The following is a 23072-nucleotide window of genomic DNA, read 5'->3' on the forward strand; positions in this document are numbered from 1 at the left end:
ATAGCACTTAACTAGCCCAGTTCATTCAATATGTGCCAAGCAGAGAAGCGACCAAACACCTCCACGTTTTCCCTATTTAAATACAGTTACATGAGTAGTGTAAAATAAAACGTTTGAAAGGAATATTATGTGAACAATAAAACGTTGTTCCATAAAAAGTTCTTAGTTAAGGGAATAAGATAGTTTAATATGGAAAAAAAAAACGGTGGAGTATCCCTTCAGTGACCGACCTGTTCAATGCCACCTATGTGCTTTTTATTGAATGACATTGTATAGTGGTCTATTTTTTATTAGCATTGAACAGATAGAATACCACAAAATTCAACTATACAAATACCAAAAAGGCCTAAAGGGTTTTAATAAAAAACTTCAAATATAATAAATAAAAATAATAAAAAAAAATAAGTAAAACATTCTCCCTTTTACTACACTCTAAACAATGCTGGGTTGTTTTAACCCAAAATTGGGTAAAATATGGACAAACCCAAATGTTGGGTTAACCTAACATTTGAGTTTGTCCATATTTGACCCAACTTTGGGTTAAAACAACCCAGCATTGTTTAGAGTGTAAGAACAGGAAATACTACATTCCAAAATCAACAACAACAACAAAAAAAAGCTTTATAAAACGGATAGTTCCAGTCATTGATTCTGATTCCTCGTTCAAAGTAAGGAATAATTGATGACGGGCGTTGAATTATTTGAAAAATAACGCACACCCGAGGCGATAATGCTTGAGTGGGAGAGCGGGAGAAAGAGAGTGTGCTTTCCATAGGCTACATATTTATTTGCTTGTTGTAGTCTGTAGGACCTTGAAATAACTGAAATCATTTGGCGAAGTTATATGTAACTGTAATGCGTTCAAGGAACTACTTTGCCTGAAAATATTTACACCTTAGAACAGCCCTGTAGTATAAGCCATTGAAAATTACTCTTATTGCTTTAGTCTATCTTGTGTTGTGCCTGGTTACATGTGTTTGTTCGGGTGCATAATAATAGAACAAAGATGAGAACACTGCTGTCTAGTTAAAGAGTGAATTGTAGTCATTAATGGCTCATTATTTAAAGGATGTATTAGCCTGCAGACTCTCTGATTGCTTCGGTTTTATACATATGTTTCAGTATGAGCCTTTTGAGAAAGCAACATGTTTATGTATTGCAATATCACCCTTGAATTTCTAAAGTATCTGATCAGTTGCAGAACTTGAGATGTGAAAACAACACAACCAAAGGATCTTTCAGCAGTCTGACATGGACTGACAAAGACATCATTAACTCCCCTCGTTCTTCTGATAAATGTATCCGTCTGAAGAGCATTAATATCATGCGGTAGTTCATTTTTTCCACCAGATAATTTAGCTTCTATATTTGTGGTCCGAAATGTCCCGGGGTTTGAGCAGTGAGTAATGGGTGTATTACGAAATCACTGCCGAGTTCATTTGTGCAGCATTTTCTCCTTTTGAAGAAAACTTTTGTGTCAATCTTCATGTTCATAACCAACGGGTTTAAATGATGGCAAATAGACCCAAATAATGTTTCAAATATATAGCAAAAATCAAAGAGAAACCGGTCTTGTTTGTTACAAATCACCACTGCATTTACAGTCATCTGACATTCAGCAAGGTGTTAAACTAAAGCACTTGCAATGTGTCGTTTGTGTTCCAGCATAGTAATTAGCATATTCATTAGTGCGATTTGCATTGATTAAGTTGATTTATGCAAGTATGTATCAGCAAAAAAAGGAGATGCAGTGCCAGTGAGTTAAGTGACAGGCCCACTCTAAAAAAATGCTGGGTTATTTCAACCCAAAGTTGGGTCAAATATGGACAAACCCAAATGTTGGTTTAAAATGTCCATATTTTACCCAATTTTGGGTTAAAACAACCCAGCATTGTTTAGAGTGTATAAGTCAACTTAAATTGATCTCAATTATCACAATATCTCATAGACTCAAATTGCAGGGTGTGTCCACTCTTTTAGTTCGTTTCGCTTTGTTTTGTTGGTCCAAACCAAAAAAAAAACTCAAATGTTTAGTTCTGGACCAATCAGAGTTCACATTAGCATTTTAACACCTAACCTAAAAATACTGAACCTAAAGGCACAGGGATATGTTCACAACCCGATTGGTCGGCATTTATTACGTATATTTAGCGACAGAACTTACAGAACATCAACGGTTCTGACGCGAGACGCGCTTCTGATGCCTGTACTAAACAAAAGAAAAAAAACAGCATTCTGTCTTTTTTAGGGTCTGCATCTTATGACATCATGTCCTGTTTTTGGTTCGTTTTCATGTCTTTGGTCGGTATTGTGTTCATATTTTAATTATTACATTAGTTTGTTTGAAAGCGGATTGAGACTCATCTTTTCAGTGTTCTTGGTCTGCTTGTTTGGTGTACACCAGGGTTCGGATGGCAGCTTATTCAAATGAACCGCACTAACAGAGCAATCGCACCAGGGTTCGTTTTAATCCAACCAAACATGCCAAGTGTGAACACACCCTTGGCGTAAAGCGAAAATTTAAGAGTGTATATACACTGTAAAAAAAATATATTTTCATGATTTGTAATCACAACATTTTTTCTTTTGTCAAATCAACTTAAATAATTTATGTAGTTCAGATAACATAATATTTTGAGTTGAGCTGATTAAATCAATCTCCTTCATTGTATTAACTCAATTTTTCCATTTCAATGAACTTAAAATTTTAAGGCAACCAGGTTACTTCATTTTTTAAGTTAAAGCAACAATATTTTTTTCAGTGTACATGTTACTAGTGCTAATAAGTGTGCACTGTTTTTGTAGCGCGTGTGTATTTACGAGTGTGAACGAAGAAGATCATCAACTAGGCACAATCTTTTCATGTCAATACCAGTCTCTCTCCTGCAGAGTAATCTGTAATCAAGGCGAGGGTAGAGAAAGATAGTGAGCATGGGTGGGTGTGTGGATGTCTCGGATAGACGGCGGCTGTGTAAAAGGTTTTTTGGGTGAGTGGACGGCAAACAAGGAAATGATGGTGATCAAGAAAGCAGGAGAGCAGACAGGGGCAGTGAGAGAGATTTAAAGCATGCCTAGACTAAATGCACTTGGGAAATTATGCAAAATTGCAAACCTAAAACAACCAGCAAGCAGCACACCGAGCAGTCGGAATATTTCTAATGAGCGCTAAATTAACGTTGTGATGTCTGCTGATGAATTTGAGACAGACATTAACCTGCAATCAGACGTTCTTTGAAATGAGCCACAGCCGTACCTAGAGAAGATCACAGCTATATTAGCATTTGAGTGTCATGCTAAATGGCTTCATTAATAAAAACCTCTGTCTGATTAGAATGCCGGCTGAAGGAAGCGTTTTGTGTGTGTGTGCGTATGCATGTATTCATCATAAGTATATATTTTTTTACCATTTCAGAAATGGATTTCAAGCGCCACTCAAGTAAGCAACCACACCGTTTTCTTTACTGCATATGCAAAAAACACCCAAACCACGCATGTGGCCACATTTTTCAAGAGTTCGGGGGCTTGCAAACAACCCAAAGAAACTAAATCCTGCACTAATGAGTCACAAAACCACAGAAAAACCATTATTTTCTTGGATATATGGGTTGAAGACACCCAACTTGTGATTTTAAGACACTTTTATCCAAAGTGTACTATCTGGAGTATGTGATGTGTTGCTTAAACATGGTTTAACTATCATTTGCTCACCCTCATGTCATTTCAAACCCGTATGTTGTTCTGTTGAGCACAAAAGAAGATATTTTCAAATCTGTTGAGTCCCATGTTGTTTTGGACCCAAATGGAAAACCCAAAAACACTCTTTAAACTCTTTACACTCTTTTAACTCTTTAAAATAGCAATTTGTAACTATTGTATATTTGGGGGAATTGGTGGATTCATGCAATTTCATTCATATGTTTTTACGCCCCACTGACGGTTAAGTTTAGGGGTGGACGTTCATGCTTACATCTTTCTAAAACTTGTATGTTTCCGTATGAATCAAATTCATGTACGAAGTCGAAAATAGTTACGTTTTCTCAAGAGATCGGGCTGGAACTGTCCCTCATAAAAGTCTTGTGAGGTTCGAACCCATAACCTCATTTCGCTTCCAGCTCAGATCTTGAACCACAAAGCCACATTTTCTCAACCAGTAGCCAAGCGACAACCTCAAAATCTCGACCCTAACCCTAACTTCCAGGTGTCACAGTTTGGAAAAAGCAAACCCACATCCTCGGACACACATATACATCCACTCACCGCCATCGTCCTCGTCGAAGGAGTTCATGCAGGGGAAGTAGATGGCCAGAGCCTCAAAGGACGCGGACAGGCTGATGCGACTCTGTGAGCGCTCCATGTAAAGGCCCGGCGTGGGTGCCGGCGCCGTGTCCGCAGGCTTGGGCAGGCGTGCCTGGGCATTCTTCACGCGGAGCACGGCACGCGGCGTCTTGGCTAACTTTCACCGGCCCCTTCGCCAGCCACGAACAAGAGAGAAAAACAAACCCCAAAGCACCCTCGTAAGTCCCTGTGGACCTGGTTTGGGTTCAAGAATCCTGTGAAGATATAATGTCCAGACTTCTTCTGGTGTCTGCAAAGTCCTTGTTTTGTTTTGTCTCCGTCCAGGTCTTCAGGACAGAGAATTAGGACGGATGGAGTCTCATCTCAGAAGCTGATGTCTCAGAGCTGTCCTGGATCTGCTTCAGAGAACATGATCTGTTGCTTTTCTGTCTAGCTGATCCCTCACTGGGCTGTGCACTGGATGGATGGATAGCATATAATGCCGTGTGTGAAAGAGAGAGAGGAGGAGAAAGAGAGATGGGATTGAAGAGACAGACGGAGAGAGAGAGAGACAGACGGGGAGAAAAGGTTCTTACTATTCCAGCAGTCTGAGGCTGATTCACTTCATTCAGCGCTGAGCTCTTTGTGGAGACAAAAAGGGGGAGGAGGCACCCAAGAGCTGTTGCTGGGATTCAGGATACTAGCCAATCACAGGCCAGATGTCTGGATATGGGCGTGGCTACAGTCTACAGGCACAATAACTGTGGAAATCTTTCATCCGTTCACAGACACCGACCGGCTTGCTGACACGGTGAAGTGAAAGCTGGTAGATTTCAGACATGGTTTGATTACCATATGTTTCTGCAAGAGTAAATCACAAAACACTGCAACAGTTGGCTGTTTATTAAGATGTATCAAATCAATAATGTTTTGAATAAATGCCAAAATAAGTACTCTAATACTCTAACTCCCACACACACACACAAAAATATATATTTGGAGAATTTCACAGAAAAAAAGGAATTATTTTTACTGAATGTAAATGTTTTTATTGACAATAATACATTTAAATAATAAATGAGGTTAATACAAAATTTGTACTCGTCCACCAGTTTTTTTATTTTATTTTTAAAATACACACACAATGTTATTTTCTAACTAGTTTTAGTTGTCAACTAAAGCTATTCATTTTAATTTATTTCAGCTTAATTTCAATCAAGGAATTATTTGATGAAAGGCAAGTTGAAGAAATAAAAAAAGTTGAAGTACTAACATTTGAATAAAAATAAATCTAAGCTCAATAGAAAAAAAACAGAAATTAATAAAACTGACAAAAGCACATCATTTTGATATAAAAGCTATAATTCAAACTAATAAATATTATAATTTTATGTAAATGATAAAAAAAAATCTAAACCATCTACTTTAGTGGGACTTCTTTTCTAGTTTTTTTAAAAAATATTTTTGTTAATATTATGCTTGCTACCCCTCTATTTTCATGGTCTTATATTACCTAGTAGCCTCTATTATGGTTTTACATTAAAAACAACAGTGCTAAAACAGTTATTAGCTGATTACATACAAATGGTATTTGACACTGAACATGAATATCAGTCAGTGAAACATCGTCATTATGCTCCATGTGAAATATAGACCAGGTTTACCTGTTTTATATGTAGGCTACCTTTCATTTGTTTTTAAAAACTGAGGAATGGCAGCATCCATGAACAGGCCTGTTACATTTGGCTCAATCATTGTATGTTGTAGATTGAAGTAAATAGCAACAAAATGACAGTAAAACCACCACATTTGTTAGAGAATAACCTCTGATGATTGGCAATTTAAACATAGCTATTGACAGCACCCGTGGGCTTCAGCCTGTATTGAATTGTACCTTTAAGAAGCGGAATAAAAGAACGACTCTGCTGGCTGAGAACAGTCATCTTTCTTCTGTGTGTCTGGCAAGAGAGGCTAAGTGTGTGTGTCTGTGTGTGTGTGTGTGTGTGCGCTGAAAATGTCACCTGTGCCACCTCAATGAACAATCACAACTCTACTGCAAATAATAAACGCAGAAGCATCACTCATATTTATGAACGCCTCATAACCGATGCTGACAATCTCTGCCTCTCTCAAACTGCTTCCTGTCAGTTTTTGAATAGATTTATGTATGATTTAGCCTCAGCAGGGTTGCCAAAGTGCATCAGATCGCATGATAACTCTCATTTATTTACTATATTTTACAATTTTAAGACAAATTTGTGGTTGCTGGATTGCGCTAAGGTTTTCTGAGTGTCTGTTAGCACACACACACACTGCTATGTATAGTCAACGCATTCTCACCCCAAGGCGTCACCTTTGACCATGCTTCAATATCTAACTGACGCTAAAGGAAAGCGTCAGTTAGAGGACGCGGTTAGGTTTAGGTGTGGGGTGGGGGTAGGGTACACGCGATCCCAGGGCATCATCTTACTGACGCTAAAGGGCGCCTAAAGCGTCACATATTGAAGCATGTCCAAATGCTTCCCAAGGCGTCAGTTAAGTGACGCCTTGGGGGTGAGAATGGGCTGGTATAGTTGCAAAGAAATTTTAAGGAGATGTTGCTAAGATGTTTGACTTAACAAATTCACATATCACAATGATAAATGTTGTATTTCAAGTACCTCTATTATCACACTGTACCATGTTACTGTCATAGTAAAGTTTTATAAAGGTAAATATTTAGTCACTATAAAACAAAGTACCAAAAAGTAACTCGCCATTAGTTTTGAACATGTAGTAATCTTGGAAGTACCTTGAGCAGACATAAAATACAATATAAATATACTAATATATAAATGAAGAGTTCAGATGCAAAAGCCTCTAAGTGCCATTTGAAATTTTCTTCTAGAATGATCATTTTTATCAAGCTTGCATATTTAAGTTCAGTGATTTCACTTAAATGGCAATGATAATTACCTATTAATTGTTATTTAAGTGAAAGTACTGAACTTAAATATACAAGTTTGATAAAAAAAAAATCATCATTAAAAAAGAAAATTTCAAATGGCATTTAGAGGCTTTTGCATCTAAACTCTTCAAATATTAGATGAAAAAAATGAAATGTTGTTTTGACAACTAACTAAAAATTGAGTTGTAATACTAAAATTGAAACAAAAATAACTTCAAGCTAAACAAAAGTGACAAAACCATATAACAAAATTTTTAAATAAAATAAAATTAAAGCTAATTCTAAATATTCTAATATCAATAATAAATTATGCTAAAATAACATTGCCTTGGAGTATCAAGGAACGAGACCATCACTAAACCACAGACCAATAAAGTAATTTACATATTATGAATATCAGGGATGTGATTGTGCGAGTGAAAAAAGCAGACTTTTTTTAAGACCCAGTGTAAAGCACTTTTTGTTCACCTGAATCAGCCATTTACTGCATGAACTACCGGGAACTGGAATATATTTAACAGCTATAATTTATTTCTAGTATACAAGAGGACATCTTAACATCTTTGGGGAAAAATGTAGGGGCGATAAGTGCTATTCTGTAAATAAAGCGACTGTGCTTCCAATACCGATCAATCTCATTCAGTAAATAAAACTTGAACCTGAACCCACAAAAGGCCTGAAACAGTGTAACAAAATTGCACAAACATGCATTACTTCAAAATATTTTTTTAATTACTGATCTGCATGATTCATGTGGGTCATGATTTTAGGCCGAAATAACCGGAATTTCGGATTAATCTGAAAGAATCACATCCCTGAAGTTTGCTGTGTGTGTGTTCTTTTATATATGGTTCATGAGAACACAAATGTATAATGAAAAGGGTATTAGAACATGAACATGGTTTAAACCAAATGGCTTAAAATTAATTGAAATACAAAAAAAAAAAAAAAATACGTAGGGTTAGTGTAAGGGGATATATTAGACAGTTTAAAAGCCATTACGTGTGTGTGTTAAGAGTTGTCTCGTATCGTAGCCAATAGCAGTTGAGTTGGTTCTTGTTCAGTGCTTCACTGACCTTTTACCATGTTGTTCCTCCTACCAGCAGGACCCAGGGGAAAGGGGCCGTCTCATGGTGATGACATATTAAGTGCGAGACATCAATGAAACCTGACAGATGCTGGGAGTTAAAGTGAACACAAGTTTGTGTTAGAAGGAGACAACATACGGGAGGAAGAGAGAGAGAGAGAGAGTTAAATTAGGGCTGGATTGTTCTCTCCTTCCAAGAAACAAACAACATGTACTTGCTACAGTCGACACCCCTTCTGTTCAAAGCCCCTTCTACAGAAACCCATTATCATGATGATATTCCAAAAGAGAATTACCATGGTAATGTGTTTCTGTGATGCCCAGAAACCATCTTGCTCTATTATATGATAGACATTATTAAAGGTCTGTACAAGTTCATCAACCTCCCCAAAAATTGACCCACACTGTTTTTTTTTTTTTTTTTTTTTTTTTTTTTTACAGGTACTGTAAAAGTCAGTATTTTTTTCAGAATTTTTCCGTTTTGTCATTATACAGTAAATGTCTGATTACATGTCTGGTCCATGATTACATTTACCGGTAATTGCTTGTATTTTGGTTTTACATCAATTTTATGTTTTTTTTTTAAAGGATACAGTCTGTATTTTTAGAGGGTTGTGTGTAATTTGACATAAATATTAATGATAAGGGTGGAAAAGAACAAGGAATGACTTCATTCTAATGAACCAATAGAACCCATTGCATAAACTCCCACTCATACAAGTCTGGAGAATCCTGACTGTTAACGAAGAGGGAGGGAATATCATTAATTTGCCAAAATCTGTAGAGTACAAAAAGACCAAAGGGCAGCATCTCAACAGTGTGACTAGCTGTTGAACAATGGCAGGAAGTTGGTATGCTGTGCGGTCTCTGGCACTTTGTGTTTGGTTTGGTGCTTTCTGTCATGCTGTTCCAAAGTGGAGTAATCTTCCCCAGAATCCTCAACCTCTGATGTTCCAGCAAACTGACCAGCGGTTTCAACAACCAGTTCAACAGCAAGCTAATCAATGGTTTCCTCAGCCAGTTCAACAGCAAGCTAGTCAACAGTTTCCTCAGTCAGTTCAACAAGCTAGTCAACAGTTTCCTCAGTCAGTCCAACAAGCTAGTCAACAGTTTCCTCAGTCAGTTCAACAAGCTAGTCAACAGTTTCCTCAGTCAGTCCAACAAGCTAGTCAACAGTTTCCTCAGTCAGTCCAACAAGCTAGTCAACAGTTTCCTCAGTCAGTCCAACAAGCTAGTCAACAGTTTCCTCAGCAGTTTTCTCAGCAAGTTCAACAGCAAGCTAGTCAACAGTTTCCCCAGCAGTTTCAGCCTAAGCAGCCAGTGGCACAGACCGAGCCCCTTGATAAATGTACTGTAGCTGATTATGAGCAGATCCAATGTGGTCCACCTGGTATCAGTGGTGCTGAGTGTGCAGCTATCAACTGCTGCTTTAACGGACAGCAGTGTTACTATGGGAAGGCAGGTAAGAGTGTTGAGTCAATGTAAAGGTGTTCATGTAAAACTGATCTTCAGCAATAACCTGCTCTTGAACCTTGTTTCAGTGACCGTCCAGTGTATAAGAGATGGTCAGTTTGTGGTAGTGGTGGCTAGAGACGTTACGCTGCCTCGGTTGAGCCTGGATTCAGTCCGTCTCCTGGGTGGAAATGATCCAGCTTGCAGTCCTGTGGGATCCACACCTTTCTTTGCTATATATCAGTTCCCTGTCACTGCATGTGGCACAAGCATGATGGTGAGTAGCTGCTTGTGGCTTTTTTTGTTCTGCATGGCTTGTAATATGGACTGGATGCCAACGGTTACTATTTGCAGGAGGACAGTGGATATGTGGTGTATGAAAACAGAATGACCTCCTCTTATGAAGTGGGTATGGGACCACTTGGTTCCATCACAAGGGACAGCCATTTTGAGTAAGTGATTCATGCTTTATCACAAATGTTACCCCTGGACAAATGCTACAAGCTCACTGTTTGTTGTGCAGGCTTCTCTTCCAGTGTAGGTACTCTGGTACTTCGGTGGAAGCTCTGGTTGTGGAGGTCAACACTGTTCCTCCACCTCCACCGGTAGCTGCTCCTGGACCCCTCAGAGTGGAGCTTAGACTGGCAAATGGTCAATGTGTCACCAAAGGCTGTGCCGAAGGTAAGTGTTTGTCCCAAGTATGCCTAAAGCCTTTCTAAAACTCCAGTTTGCAGCAGTTTCAAGTTAAACACTGTTCTTCCTCAGGGGATGAGGCGTACACCTCCTACTACAGTGAAGCTGATTATCCGGTCACAAAAGTCTTGCGGGAACCTGTGTATGTTGAGGTGCGCATTTTGGAGAGGTCTGACCCCAACATTGTCTTGATGCTGGGACATTGCTGGGCGACATCAACCCCTAGTCCACTCAGTCTACCCCAGTGGGACCTTCTGGTTGATGGGTGAGTAAGGCCAGTCTTTATCCATCTAGTGTGCTGTAAGGTGTTTCTGACTGCCTCTTTGCCTTTCAGGTGCCCTTACCGGGATGATCGTTACCTGACCACACTGGTTCCAGTGTCTGGATCATCTGGTCTTCAGTTCCCAACCCACTACAAGCGCTTTGTTGTGAAGATGTTCACCTTTGTAGATCCAGCATTACTGGCTCCTCTGCAGGAAACGGTACAGTACCCAGTGTGTAAGTTTTCAACTGTCTCTTGGTTCCTAATGCCAGCTTTGGTTCTCGTCTCAGGTCTTCATCCATTGCAGTACAGAGGTGTGCCATCCATCTTCTGGCTCTTGTCAGCAAAGTTGCTCCAGGCGAAGTCAGTGCTTCCTGTTATTTAAATGGTTTAATTTAGCTTGTGACTTTAAAAGTTGTGGGAGTGTTAATTCTGTTTTTTTTTTCTTGCACTTTTAGGAAGGGCCGTTCGTGTAAACACTACCACTTCTGGCCAAACTGTGGTTTCTAGTGGAGAAGTGAGACTGATTCTATGAGTGTTTAATAAATGATATCAAACCTTGAACTTGTCTGACCACATTTTTTGCAATGCAACCAACATGAAATTGTTCTTTTATTTGGTATGTTGAGGACAAATGTTCTAAAATCTCCTTTCCATTGTCGTAGGGGAGAAACCTCTATGGGAGGCAGGTGGATTATTAAAGCACCTGGTAATTTGTTCTCATTGGTTCTTGCCGATGCTCAAATGTGCTGTAACACTAGAGCCCCTTTCACACAGTGCATTGATCCTGGGAAATTGCCATAAAATTGTTAGTGCCTTCTGTGCGCATGTAAACACATCCTGGGATTGATGCCGGAAGCAATCCCGGAACGTGCCTTGTGTGAACAAAACCCAGGACCAATGATGTAAGGGGTGTGTGGCTGAGATAATTTGTCAGCTTGGTGGAATGCTATGCAATGTGTTAGTTTATGGTTGCATAAGGGAAAAAAAGAGCGTGGGGTTTTTTTCTTGAGAGAAATCGCAGATCGTAAGAAATCTAATACTGTGGAGATATTAAATTTCTTTACAGGAATATGTGAATGCACTGACAAATTCTGTAAAATTACTGGCAGTATGAATGACCCAAAATCAAGCTATCCTGAGATGCATTATCTGTATTTTTTCTGGAATCTTTGTGTGAATGGGGCTTAGGGTCCATTCTAGTATAGCCAACGAACCAACTCGGACCTCGGATTTGACGTCACGTCCACACTTTGAGCGTTCTCTTAAGTTTTGCGTGTCCGAGTTGGAGAAAGCTGTTATCATGGTAGCACTGGCCGAGTACCAGGCATTTACATTTAAAAAAAAAAATATTATGACTGCACCTAATCAAAACGCAGCTATTTGAACTTGAAAATGTCTTATGTAATGTTTTTCATGTTAATCTTCTGTTAGCAACGCTAGCATGTTAGTAATTGCACTCACAACAACCGATTCCCATATCCACAGGGAACGCAGTAATACGAGTGATTATAATTGTCATTTAAAATACCAAAGCAGTTCAAAAACAATGAAAACAATTCATTCTTACAAGTCACAGGGTGCAGCCATCTTGAATTCCGAAACGGAATTCTTGCTCGGTGGTCTCACGGTTGTCCGACGTCTGAGAGGAGAAATCCAAGGAAAGGGGGCGTGTTGCTAGGCGACGTCTGTCGTCCGATTCGGATCTCCGAGTCGGATGGATAATAGAACGCACCATTAGACCGAAGCTCACTGGTTCTTGCTGAAGCTCAAATGTGCTGCATAACACATGAGAATGAATATTTGTTTTTGCTGAAGCTCAAATGTGCTGTATAAAACTAGAATTAACCTCTCTGGGGTTTTTTTTAAAGCTCACACATGCTGTGTAACATGAGAATGAACCTCATTGGTTCTCGAGAAAGCCCAAATGTGCTGAGTGACACCAGTGTATTGCTTTTTCGAACCACAATTGGTTCGATTGATTCGCATTTTACAGATATTTGCTGTAGTTTAAAGGTCCACGATTACATTTACAGGTAATTGCTTGTATTTTGTTTTTACATCAATTTTACTTTTTTTAAAGGATACAGTCTGTATTTTAGAGGGTTGTGTGTTTTTTGACATAAATATTAATGATAAGGGTGGAAAAGAACAAGGAATGACTTCATTCAAATGAACCAATAGAATCACCCATTGCATAAACTCCCACTCATACAAGTCTGGAGAAGCCTGACTGTTAACGAAGAGGGAGGGAATATCATTAATTTGCAAAAATCTGTAGAGTACAAAAAGACCAAAGGGCAGCATCTCAACAGTGTGACTAGCTGTTGAACAATGGCAGGAAGTTGGTATGCTGTGCGGTCTCTGGCACTTTGTGTTTGGTTTGGTGCTTTCTGTCATGCTGTTCCAAAGTGGAGTAATCTTCCCCAGAATCCTCAACCTCTGATGTTCCAGCAAAGTGACCAGCGGTTTCAACAACCAGTTCAACAGCAAGCTAGTCAATGGTTTCCTCAGCCAGTTCAACAGCAAGCTAGTCAACAGTTTCCTCAGTCAGTTCAACAGCAAGCTAGTCAACAGTTTCCTCCGCAGTTTTCTCAGCAAGTTCAACAGCAAGCTAGTCAACAGTTTCCTCCGCAGTTTTCTCAGCAAGTTCAACAGCAAGCTAGTCAACAGTTTCCTCCGCAGTTTTCTCAGCAAGTTCAACAGCAAGCTAGTCAACAGTTTTCCCAGCAGTTTCAGCCTAAGCAGCCAGTGGCACAGACCGAGCCCCTTGATAAATGTACTGTAGCTGATTATGAGCAGATCCAATGTGGTCCACCTGGTATCAGTGGTGCTGAGTGTGCAGCTATCAACTGCTGCTTTAACGGACAGCAGTGTTACTATGGGAAGGCAGGTAAGAGTGTTGAGTCAATGTAAAGGTGTTCATGTAAAACTGATCTTCAGCAATAACCTGCTCTTGAACCTTGTTTCAGTGACCGTCCAGTGTATAAGAGATGGTCAGTTTGTGGTAGTGGTGGCTAGAGACGTTACGCTGCCTCGGTTGAGCCTGGATTCAGTCCGTCTCCTGGGTGGCAATGATCCAGCTTGCAGTCCTGTGGGATCCACACCTTTCTTTGCTATATATCAGTTCCCGGTCACTGCATGTGGCACAAGCATGATGGTGAGTAGCTGCTTGCTGGTGTTGGTGTTTTTGTTGTTTTTTATGCATGGCTTGGAATATGGACTGGATGCCAACGGTTACTGTTTGCAGGAGGACAGTGGATATGTGGCGTATGAAAACAGAATGACCTCCTCTTATGAAGTGGGTGTGGGACCACTTGGTTCCATCACAAGGGACAGCCATTTTGAGTAAGTGATTCATGCTTTATCACAAATGTTACCCCTGGACAAATGCTACAAGCTCACTGTTTGTTGTGCAGGCTTCTCTTCCAGTGTAGGTACTCTGGTACTTCGGTGGAAGCTCTGGTTGTGGAGGTCAACACTGTTCCTCCACCTCCACCGGTAGCTGCTCCTGGACCCCTCAGAGTGGAGCTTAGACTGGCAAATGGTCAATGTGTCACCAAAGGCTGTGCTGAAGGTAAGTGTTTGTCCCAGGTATGCCTAAAGCCTTTCTAAAACTCCAGTTTGCAGCAGTTTCAAGTTAAACACTGTTCTTCCTCAGGGGATGAGGCGTACACCTCCTACTACAGTGAAGCTGATTATCCGGTCACAAAAGTCTTGCGGGAACCTGTCTATGTTGAGGTGCGCATTTTGGAGAGGTCTGACCCCAACATTGTCTTGATGCTGGGACATTGCTGGGCGACATCAACCCCTAGTCCACTCAGTCTACCCCAGTGGGACCTTCTGGTTGATGGGTGAGTAAGGCCAGTCTTTATCCATCTAGTGTGCTGTAAGGTGTTTCTGACTGCCTCTTTGCCTTTCAGGTGCCCTTACCGGGATGATCGTTACCTGACCACACTGGTTCCAGTGTCTGGATCATCTGGTCTTCAGTTTCCAGCCCACTACAAGCGCTTTGTTGTGAAGATGTTCACATTTGTAGATCCAGCATCACTGGCTCCTCTGCAGGAAACGGTACAGTACCCAGTGTGTCAGTTTTCAACTGTCTCTTGGTTCGTAATGCCAGCTTTGGTTCTCGTCTCAGGTCTTCATCCATTGCAGTACAGAGGTGTGCCATCCCTCTTCTGGCTCTTGTCAGCAAAGTTGCTCCAGGCGAAGTCAGTGCTTCCTGTTATTTAAACGGTTTAATTTAGCTTGTGATTTTTTTTAAGTTATGGAAGTGTTAATTCTGTCTCTTCTTGCACTTTTAGGAAGGGCTGTTCGTGTAAACACTACCACTTCTGGCCAAACTGTGGTTTCTAGTGGAGAAGTGAGACTGATTCTATGAGTGTTTAATAAATGATATCAAACCTTGAACTTGTCTGACAACATTTTTTGCAATGCTACCAACATGAAATTCTTCTTTTATTTGGTATGTTGAGGACAACTGTTCTAAAATCTCCGCTCCATTGTCGTAGGGGAGAAACCTCTATGGGAGGCAAGTGGATCATTAAAGCACCTGGCAATTTGTGCTAAAGCTCAAATGTGTTTTAACACTAGAGCCCCTTTCACACAGTGCATTGGTACTGGGAAATTGCCATAAAATTGTTAGAGTTCCTTCTGTGTGAATGTAAACACGTCCTGGGGTTGACGCTGGAAGCAGTCCTGGAACGTGCCTTGTGTGAACAAAATTCAGGACCAATGGTGTAAGAGGTGTGTCGTGGAGATAATTTGTTTGCTTGGTGGAATGCTTTGCATTGTGTTAGTTTATGGTTAAATCAGGAAAAAAAGAGTGTGGGCATTGTTTCTACAGAGAAATCCTAGCTTGTAAGCAATCTTAAATTCTGTGGAGATATTACATGTCACATCTTGTCATCACATGTCTTAATGGGAATATGTGAATGCACTGATAAATTCTGGAAACTCACTAGCAGTGTGAATGAACCAAACTCAAACTATCCCGAGATACAATTTGTATATTTTCCAGAATCTTTGTGTGAAAGGGGCTTAAAATGAAGCTCACTGGTTTTTGCTGAAGCTCAAATGTGCTGCATAAACTAGAATTAACCTCTCTGGTTTGTGTTCAAGCTCACAAATGCTGTGTAACACGAGAATGAACCTCATTTGTTCTCGAGAAAGCCCAAACGGGCTGCGTAACACCTATGTGTTTCTTTTTCGAACCACAATTGGTTCGATTGATTCGCATTTTACAGATATTTGCTGTAATTTAAAGGTCCATGATTACATTTACAGGTAATTGCTTGTATTTTGTTTTTACATCAATTTTAGTTTTTTTTAAAGGATACAGTCTGTATTTTTAGAGGGTTATGTGTAATAATACATAAATATTAATAATGAGGGTGGAAAACAACAAGGAATGACTTTATTCTAATGAACCAATGGAATCACCCATTGCATAAACTCCCACTCATACAAGTCTGGAGAATCCTGACTGTTAACGAAGAGGGAGGGAATATCATTAATTTGCCAAAATCTGTAGAGTACAAAAAGACCAAAGGGCAGCATCTCAACAGTGTGACTAGCTGTTGAACAATGGCAGGAAGTTGGTATGCTGTGCGGTCTCTGGCACTTTGTGTTTGGTTTGGTGCTTTCTGTCATGCTGTTCCAAAGTGGAGTAATCTTCCCCAGAATCCTCAACCTCTGATGTTCCAGCAAACTGACCAGCGGTTTCAACAACCAGTTCAACAGCAAGCTAATCAATGGTTTCCTCAGCCAGTTCAACAGCAAGCTAGTCAACAGTTTCCTCAGTCAGTTCAACAAGCTAGTCAACAGTTTCCTCAGTCAGTCCAACAAGCTAGTCAACAGTTTCCTCAGCAGTTTTCTCAGCAAGTTCAACAGCAAGCTAGTCAACAGTTTCCCCAGCAGTTTCAGCCTAAGCAGCCAGTGGCACACACTGAGCCCCTTGATAAATGTACTGTAGCTGATTATGAGCAGATCCAATGTGGTCCACCTGGTATCAGTGGTGCTGAGTGTGCAGCTATCAACTGCTGCTTTAACGGACAGCAGTGTTACTATGGGAAGGCAGGTAAGAGTGTTGAGTCGATGTAAAGGTGTTCATGTAAAACTGATCTTCAGCAATAACCTGCTCTTGAACCTTGTTTCAGTGACCGTCCAGTGTATAAGAGATGGTCAGTTTGTGGTAGTGGTGGCTAGAGACGTTACGCTGCCTCGGTTGAGCCTGGATTCAGTCCGTCTCCTGGGTGGCAATGATCCAGCTTGCAGTCCTGTGGGATCCACACCTTTCTTTGCTATATATCAGTTCCCGGTCACTGCATGTGGCACAAGCATGATGGTGAGTAACTGCTTGTGGCTTTTTTGTTCTGCATGGCTTGTAATATGGACTGGATGCCAACGGTTACTGTTTGCAGGAGGACAGTGGATATGTGGTGTATGAAAACCGAATGACCTCCTCTTATGAAGTGGGTATGGGACCACTTGGTTCCATCACAAGGGACAGCCATTTTCAGTAAGTGATTCATGCTTTATCATTAATGTTAATCCTGGACAAATGCTGCAAGCTCACTGTTTGTTGTGCAGGCTTCTCTTCCAGTGTAGGTACTCTGGTACTTCAGTGGAAGCTCTGGTTGTGGAGGTCAACACTGTTCCTCCACCTCCACCGGTAGCTGCTCCTGGACCCCTCAGAGTGGAGCTTAGACTGGCAAATGGTCAATGTGTCACCAAAGGCTGTGCCGAAGGTAAGTGTTTGTCCCAGGTATGCCTAAAGCCTTTCTAAAATTCCAGTTTGCAGCAGTTTCAAGTTAAACGCTGTTCTTCCTCAGGGGATGAGGCGTACACATCCTACTACAGTGAAGCTGATTATCCGGTCACAAAAGTCTTGCGGGAACCTGTCTATGTTGAGGTGTGCATTTTGGAGAGGTCTGACCCCAACATTGTCTTGATGCTGGGACATTGCTGGGCGACATCAACCCCTAGTCCACTCAGTCTACCCCAGTGGGACCTTCTGGTTGATGGGTGAGTAAGGCCAGTCTTTATCCATCTAGTGTGCTGTAAGGTGTTTCTGACTGCCTCTTTGCCTTTCAGGTGCCCTTACCGGGATGATCGTTACCTGACCACACTGGTTCCAGTGTCTGGATCATCTGGTCTTCAGTTCCCAACCCACTACAAGCGCTTTGTTGTGAAGATGTTCACATTTGTAGATCCAGCATCACTGGCTCCTCTGCAGGAAACGGTACAGTACCCAGTGTGTCAGTTTTCAACTGTCTCTTGGTTCGTAATGCCAGCTTTGGTTCTCGTCTCAGGTCTTCATCCATTGCAGTACAGAGGTGTGCCATCCCTCTTCTGGCTCTTGTCAGCAAAGTTGCTCCAGGCGAAGTCAGTGCTTCCTGTTATTTAAACGGTTTAATTTAGCTTGTGACTTTTAAAGTTGTGGAAGTGTTAATTCTGTCTCTTCTTGCACTTTTAGGAAGGGCTGTTCGTGTAAACACTACCACTTCTGGCCAAACTGTGGTTTCTAGTGGAGAAGTGAGACTGATTCTATGAGTGTTTAATAAATGATATCAAACCTTGAACTTGTCTGACAACATTTTTTGCAATGCTACCAACATGAAATTCTTCTTTTATTTGGTATGTTGAGGACAACTGTTCTAAAATCTCCGCTCCATTGTCGTAGGGGAAAAACCTCTATGGGAGGCAAGTGGATCATTAAAGCACCTGGCAATTTGTGCTAAAGCTCAAATGTGTTTTAACACTAGAGCCCCTTTCACACAGTGCATTGGTACTGGGAAATTGCCATAAAATTGTTAGAGTTCCTTCTGTGTGAATGTAAACACGTCCTGGGGTTGACGCTGGAAGCAGTCCTGGAACGTGCCTTGTGTGAACAAAATTCAGGACCAATGGTGTAAGAGGTGTGTCGTGGAGATAATTTGTTTGCTTGGTGGAATGCTTTGCATTGTGTTAGTTTATGGTTAAATCAGAAAAAAAGAGTGTGGGCATTGTTTCTACAGAGAAATCCTAGCTTGTAAGCAATCTTAAATTCTGTGGAGATATTACATGTCACATCTTGTCATCACATGTCTTAATGGGAATATGTGAATGCACTGATAAATTCTGGAAACTCACTAGCAGTGTGAATGAACCAAACTCAAACTATCCCGAGATACAATTTGTATATTTTCCAGAATCTTTGTGTGAAAGGGGCTTAAAATGAAGCTCACTGGTTTTTGCTGAAGCTCAAATGTGCTGCATAAACTAGAATTAACCTCTCTGGTTTGTGTTAAAGCTCACAAATGCTGTGTAACACGAGAATGAACCTCATTTGTTCTCGAGAAAGCCCAAACGGGCTGCGTAACACCTATGTGTTTCTTTTTCGAACCACAATTGGTTCGATTGATTCGCATTTTACAGATATTTGCTGTAATTTAAAGGTCCACGATTACATTTACAGGTAATTGCTTGTATTTTGTTTTTACATCAATTTTAGTTTTTTTTAAAGGATACAGTCTGTATTTTTAGAGGGTTATGTGTAATAATACATAAATATTAATAATGAGGGTGGAAAACAACAAGGAATGACTTTATTCTAATGAACCAATGGAATCACCCATTGCATAAACTCCCACTCATACAAGTCTGGAGAATCCTGACTGTTAACGAAGAGGGAGGGAATATCATTAATTTGCCAAAATCTGTAGAGTACAAAAAGACCAAAGGGCAGCATCTCAACAGTGTGACTAGCTGTTGAACAATGGCAGGAAGTTGGTATGCTGTGTGGTCTCTGGCACTTTGTGTTTGGTTTGGTGCTTTCTGTCATGCTGTTCCAAAGTGGAGTAATCTTCCCCAGAATCCTCAACCTCTGATGTTCCAGCAAACTGACCAGCGGTTTCAACAACCAGTTCAACAGCAAGCTAATCAATGGTTTCCTCAGCCAGTTCAACAGCAAGCTAGTCAACAGTTTCCTCAGTCAGTTCAACAAGCTAGTCAACAGTTTCCTCAGTCAGTTCAACAAGCTAGTCAACAGTTTCCTCAGTCAGTCCAACAAGCTAGTCAACAGTTTCCTCAGCAGTTTTCTCAGCAAGTTCAACAGCAAGCTAGTCAACAGTTTCCCCAGCAGTTTCAGCCTAAGCAGCCAGTGGCACAGACCGAGCCCCTTGATAAATGTACTGTAGCTGATTATGAGCAGATCCAATGTGGTCCACCTGGTATCAGTGGTGCTGAGTGTGCAGCTATCAACTGCTGCTTTAACGGACAGCAGTGTTACTATGGGAAGGCAGGTAAGAGTGTTGAGTCAATGTAAAGGTGTTCATGTAAAACTGATCTTCAGCAATAACCTGCTCTTGAACCTTGTTTCAGTGACCGTCCAGTGTATAAGAGATGGTCAGTTTGTGGTAGTGGTGGCTAGAGACGTTACGCTGCCTCGGTTGAGCCTGGATTCGATCCGTCTCCTGGGTGGAAATGATCCAGCTTGCAGTCCTGTGGGATCCACACCTTTCTTTGCTATATATCAGTTCCCGGTCACTGCATGTGGCACAAGCATGATGGTGAGTAGCTGCTTGTGGCTTTTTTGTTCTGCATGGCTTGTAATATGGACTGGATGCCAACGGTTACTGTTTGCAGGAGGACAGTGGATATGTGGTGTATGAAAACAGAATGACCTCCTCTTATGAAGTGGGTATGGGACCACTTGGTTCCATCACAAGGGACAGCCATTTTCAGTAAGTGATTCATGCTTTATCATAAATGTTACCCCTGGACAAATGCTACAAGCTCACTGTTTGTTGTGCAGGCTTCTCTTCCAGTGTAGGTACTCTGGTACTTCGGTGGAAGCTCTGGTTGTGGAGGTCAACACTGTTCCTCCACCTCCACCGGTAGCTGCTCCTGGACCCCTCAGAGTGGAGCTTAGACTGGCAAATGGTCAATGTGTCACCAAAGGCTGTGCTGAAGGTAAGTGTTTGTCCCCGGTATGCCTCAAGCCTTTCTAAAACTCCAGTTTTCAGCAGTTTCAAGTTAAACGCTGTTCTTCCTCAGGGGATGAGGCGTACACATCCTACTACAGTGAAGCTGATTATCCGGTCACAAAAGTCTTGCGGGAACCTGTCTATGTTGAGGTGCACATTTTGGAGAGGTCTGACCCCAACATTGTCTTGATGCTGGGACATTGCTGGGCGACATCAACCCCTAGTCCACTCAGTCTACCCCAGTGGGACCTTCTGGTTGATGGGTGAGTAAGGCCAGTCTTTATCCATCTAGTGTGCTGTAAGGTGTTTCTGACTGCCTCTTTGCCTTGTAGGTGCCCTTACCGGGATGATCGTTACCTGACCACACTGGTTCCAGTGTCTGGATCATCTGGTCTTCAGTTCCCAACCCACTACAAGCGCTTTGTTGTGAAGATGTTCACATTTGTAGATCCAGCATCACTGGCTCCTCTGCAGGAAACGGTACAGTACCCAGTGTGTCAGTTTTCAACTGTCTCTTGGTTCCTAATGCCAGCTTTGGTTCTCGTCTCAGGTCTTCATCCATTGCAGTACAGAGGTGTGCCATCCCTCTTCTGGCTCTTGTCAGCAAAGTTGCTCCAGGCAAAGTCAGTGCTTCCTTTTATTTAAATGGTTTAATTTAGCTTGTGACTTTAAAAGTTGTGGGAGTTTTAATTCTGTTTTTTTTTTTTTCTTGCACTTTTAGGAAGGGCTGTTCGTGTAAACACTACCACTTCTGGCCAAACGCTGGTTTCTAGTGGAGAAGTGAGACTAATTCTATGAGTGTTTAATAAATGATATCAAACCTTGAACTTGTCTGACCACATTTTTTGCAATGCAACCAACATGAAATTGTTCTTTTATTTGGTATGTTGAGGACCAATGTTCTAAAATCTCCTTTCCATTGTCGTAGGAGAGAAACCTCTATGGGAGGCAGGTGGATTATTAAAGCACCTGGCAATTTGTTCTCATTGGTTCTTGCTGATGCTCAAATGTGCTGTAACACTTGAGCCCCTTTCACACAGTGCATTGATCCTGGGAAATTGTCATAAAATTGTTAGAGTGCCTTCTGTGTGCATGTAAACATCCTGGGATTGATGTCGGAAGCAATCCCGGAACGTGCCTTGTGTGAACAAAACCCAGGACCAATGGTGTAAGGGGTGTGTGGCTGATATAATTTGTTAGCTTGGTGGAATGCTATGCAATGTGTTAGTTTATGGTTGAATAAGGGAAAAAAAGAGCGTGGGGTTTTTTTCTTGAGAGAAATCGCAGGTTGTAATAAATCTAATACTGTGGAGAAGATATTACATTTCTTTACAGGAATATGTGAATGCACTGACACATTTTGTAAAATTACTGGCAGTGTGAATGAGCCAAACTCAAGCTATCCTGAGATGCATTATCTGTATTTTTTCTGGAATCTTTGTGTGAAAGGGGCTTAGGGTGCATTCTAGTATAGCCAACGAACCAACTCGGACCTCGGATTTGACGTCACGTCCACACTTTGAGCGTTCTCTTAAGTTTTGCGTGTCCGAGTTGGAGAAAGCTGTTGTCATGGTAGCACTGGCCGAGTACCAGGCATTTACATTTAAAAAAAAATATTATGACCACCTAATCAAAACGCAGCTATTTGAACTTGAAAATGTCTTATGTAATGTTTTTCATGTTAATATTCTGTTAGCAACGCTAGCAACGTTAGTAATTGCACTCACAACAACCGATTCCCATATCCACAGGGAACGCAGTAATACGAGTGATTATAATTGTCATTTAAAATACCAAAGCAGTTCAAAAACAATGAAAACAATTCATTCTTACAAGTCACAGGGCGCAGCCATCTTGAATTCCGAAACGGAATTCTTGCTCGGTAGTCTCACGGTTGTCCGACGTCTGAGAGGAGAAATCCGAGGAAAGGGGGCGTGTTGCTAGGTAATGTCTGTCGTCCGATTCGGATCTCCGAGTCGGATGGATAATAGAACGCACCATTAGACCGAAGCTCACTGGTTCTTGCTGAAGCTCAAATGTGCTGCATAACACATGAGAATGAATATTTGTTTTTGCTGAAGCTCAAATGTGCTGTATAAAACTAGAATTAACCTCTCTGGTTTTTTTTTTAAAGCTCACACATGCTGTGTAACATGAGAATGAACCTCATTGGTTCTCGAGAAAGCCCAAATGTGCTGAGTGACACCAGTGTATTGCTTTTTCGAACCACAATTGGTTCGATTGATTCGCATTTTACAGATATTTGCTGTAATTTAAAGGTCCATGATTACATTTACAGGTAATTGCTTGTATTTTGTTTTTACATCAATTTTACTTTTTTTAAAGGATACAGTCTGTATTTTTAGAGGGTTGTGTGTTTTTTGA

General features: G+C 41.0%; 5 protein-coding genes and 1 long non-coding RNA gene across 12 annotated transcripts in view; 5 read left to right on the forward strand and 1 right to left on the reverse strand.

Annotated features, from left to right (window-relative positions):
• The window catches only part of rims4 (regulating synaptic membrane exocytosis 4), a 40433-nt gene extending 36079 nt beyond the window's left edge, over positions 1–4354 (reverse strand). Inside the window, exon 1 of the mRNA XM_039692787.2 lies at positions 4258–4354. Within this exon, the coding sequence (XP_039548721.1) occupies positions 4258–4354 (97 nt within the window). The remainder of the gene's footprint in view (positions 1–4257) is intronic.
• Positions 2249–4760, forward strand: LOC148978134 (uncharacterized). The gene is made up of 3 exons (XR_016169561.1): positions 2249–3436; positions 4199–4514; positions 4621–4760. It is a non-coding gene; the product is annotated as an uncharacterized LOC148978134 (long non-coding RNA).
• A 4337-nt stretch (positions 4761–9097) lies between these two features.
• On the forward strand, positions 9098–11280 carry LOC120493874 (zona pellucida sperm-binding protein 4-like). Of its 4 annotated transcripts, none has more exons than XM_089134454.1 (8): positions 9098–9375; positions 9439–9771; positions 9851–10038; positions 10116–10213; positions 10285–10442; positions 10527–10719; positions 10789–10936; positions 11007–11280. In XM_089134454.1, exons 1-8 carry the CDS (start codon positions 9147–9149, stop codon positions 11172–11174), a joined length of 1515 nt encoding a protein of 504 aa, XP_088990580.1. In that variant the 5' UTR covers positions 9098–9146; the 3' UTR covers positions 11175–11280. The 4 variants fall into 4 exon arrangements, with proteins under 4 accessions (XP_088990580.1, XP_088990582.1, XP_088990579.1 ...); XM_089134456.1 differs by having other exon boundaries at positions 9100–9375; positions 9505–9771; XM_039692783.2 differs by having other exon boundaries at positions 9105–9771; positions 11007–11079; positions 11175–11280.
• Positions 11281–13013: 1733 nt separating this feature from the next.
• LOC148978135 (zona pellucida sperm-binding protein 4-like) lies at positions 13014–15129 on the forward strand. Of its 2 annotated transcripts, none has more exons than XM_089134457.1 (8): positions 13014–13609; positions 13689–13876; positions 13967–14064; positions 14136–14293; positions 14378–14570; positions 14640–14787; positions 14840–14930; positions 15024–15129. In XM_089134457.1, the coding sequence occupies exons 1-8, from the start codon at positions 13051–13053 to the stop codon at positions 15098–15100; spliced, it is 1512 nt and encodes a 503-aa protein (XP_088990583.1). In that variant the 5' UTR covers positions 13014–13050; the 3' UTR covers positions 15101–15129. The 2 variants fall into 2 exon arrangements, with proteins under 2 accessions (XP_088990583.1, XP_088990584.1); XM_089134458.1 differs by having other exon boundaries at positions 14858–14930.
• Positions 15130–16269: 1140 nt separating this feature from the next.
• LOC120493875 (zona pellucida sperm-binding protein 4-like) lies at positions 16270–18302 on the forward strand. 2 transcript variants are annotated; one of them, XM_089134459.1, is made up of 8 exons: positions 16270–16798; positions 16878–17065; positions 17142–17239; positions 17311–17468; positions 17553–17745; positions 17815–17962; positions 18015–18105; positions 18197–18302. In XM_089134459.1, the coding sequence occupies exons 1-8, from the start codon at positions 16306–16308 to the stop codon at positions 18271–18273; spliced, it is 1446 nt and encodes a 481-aa protein (XP_088990585.1). In that variant the 5' UTR covers positions 16270–16305; the 3' UTR covers positions 18274–18302. The 2 variants fall into 2 exon arrangements, with proteins under 2 accessions (XP_088990585.1, XP_088990586.1); XM_089134460.1 differs by having other exon boundaries at positions 16271–16798; positions 18033–18105.
• Positions 18303–19390: 1088 nt separating this feature from the next.
• On the forward strand, positions 19391–21514 carry LOC120493877 (zona pellucida sperm-binding protein 4-like). Of its 2 annotated transcripts, XM_089134463.1 has the most exons (9): positions 19447–19706; positions 19737–20003; positions 20083–20270; positions 20347–20444; positions 20516–20673; positions 20758–20950; positions 21020–21167; positions 21238–21310; positions 21409–21514. In XM_089134463.1, exons 1-9 carry the CDS (start codon positions 19478–19480, stop codon positions 21483–21485), a joined length of 1431 nt encoding a protein of 476 aa, XP_088990589.1. In that variant the 5' UTR covers positions 19447–19477; the 3' UTR covers positions 21486–21514. The 2 variants fall into 2 exon arrangements, with proteins under 2 accessions (XP_039548720.2, XP_088990589.1); XM_039692786.2 differs by having other exon boundaries at positions 19391–20003.
• The last annotated feature ends 1558 nt before the right edge of the window (positions 21515–23072 follow it).

This window comes from Pimephales promelas, chromosome 8, assembly GCF_988280905.1.
Source record: "Pimephales promelas chromosome 8, fPimPro1.hap1.1, whole genome shotgun sequence".
NCBI classification, from domain to species: Eukaryota; Metazoa; Chordata; class Actinopteri; order Cypriniformes; family Leuciscidae; genus Pimephales; species Pimephales promelas.

Coding starts and splice junctions, on each gene's coding strand:
- LOC120493874 (XM_089134453.1), top strand. CDS start 9,147: ATGGCAGGAAGTTGGTATGCTGTGCGGTCTCTGGCACTTTGTGTTTGG. Junction 10,039..10,115: donor CATGTGGCACAAGCATGATG/GTGAGTAGCTGC, acceptor TACTATTTGCAG/GAGGACAGTGGATATGTGGT. Junction 10,443..10,526: donor CACCAAAGGCTGTGCCGAAG/GTAAGTGTTTGT, acceptor GTTCTTCCTCAG/GGGATGAGGCGTACACCTCC.
- LOC148978135 (XM_089134457.1), top strand. CDS start 13,051: ATGGCAGGAAGTTGGTATGCTGTGCGGTCTCTGGCACTTTGTGTTTGG. Junction 13,610..13,688: donor GTGTTACTATGGGAAGGCAG/GTAAGAGTGTTG, acceptor ACCTTGTTTCAG/TGACCGTCCAGTGTATAAGA. Junction 14,571..14,639: donor TGGGACCTTCTGGTTGATGG/GTGAGTAAGGCC, acceptor TTTGCCTTTCAG/GTGCCCTTACCGGGATGATC.
- LOC120493875 (XM_089134459.1), top strand. CDS start 16,306: ATGGCAGGAAGTTGGTATGCTGTGCGGTCTCTGGCACTTTGTGTTTGG. Junction 17,066..17,141: donor CATGTGGCACAAGCATGATG/GTGAGTAACTGC, acceptor TACTGTTTGCAG/GAGGACAGTGGATATGTGGT. Junction 18,106..18,196: donor GCAAAGTTGCTCCAGGCGAA/GTCAGTGCTTCC, acceptor TTGCACTTTTAG/GAAGGGCTGTTCGTGTAAAC.
- LOC120493877 (XM_039692786.2), top strand. CDS start 19,478: ATGGCAGGAAGTTGGTATGCTGTGTGGTCTCTGGCACTTTGTGTTTGG. Junction 20,004..20,082: donor GTGTTACTATGGGAAGGCAG/GTAAGAGTGTTG, acceptor ACCTTGTTTCAG/TGACCGTCCAGTGTATAAGA. Junction 20,951..21,019: donor TGGGACCTTCTGGTTGATGG/GTGAGTAAGGCC, acceptor TTTGCCTTGTAG/GTGCCCTTACCGGGATGATC.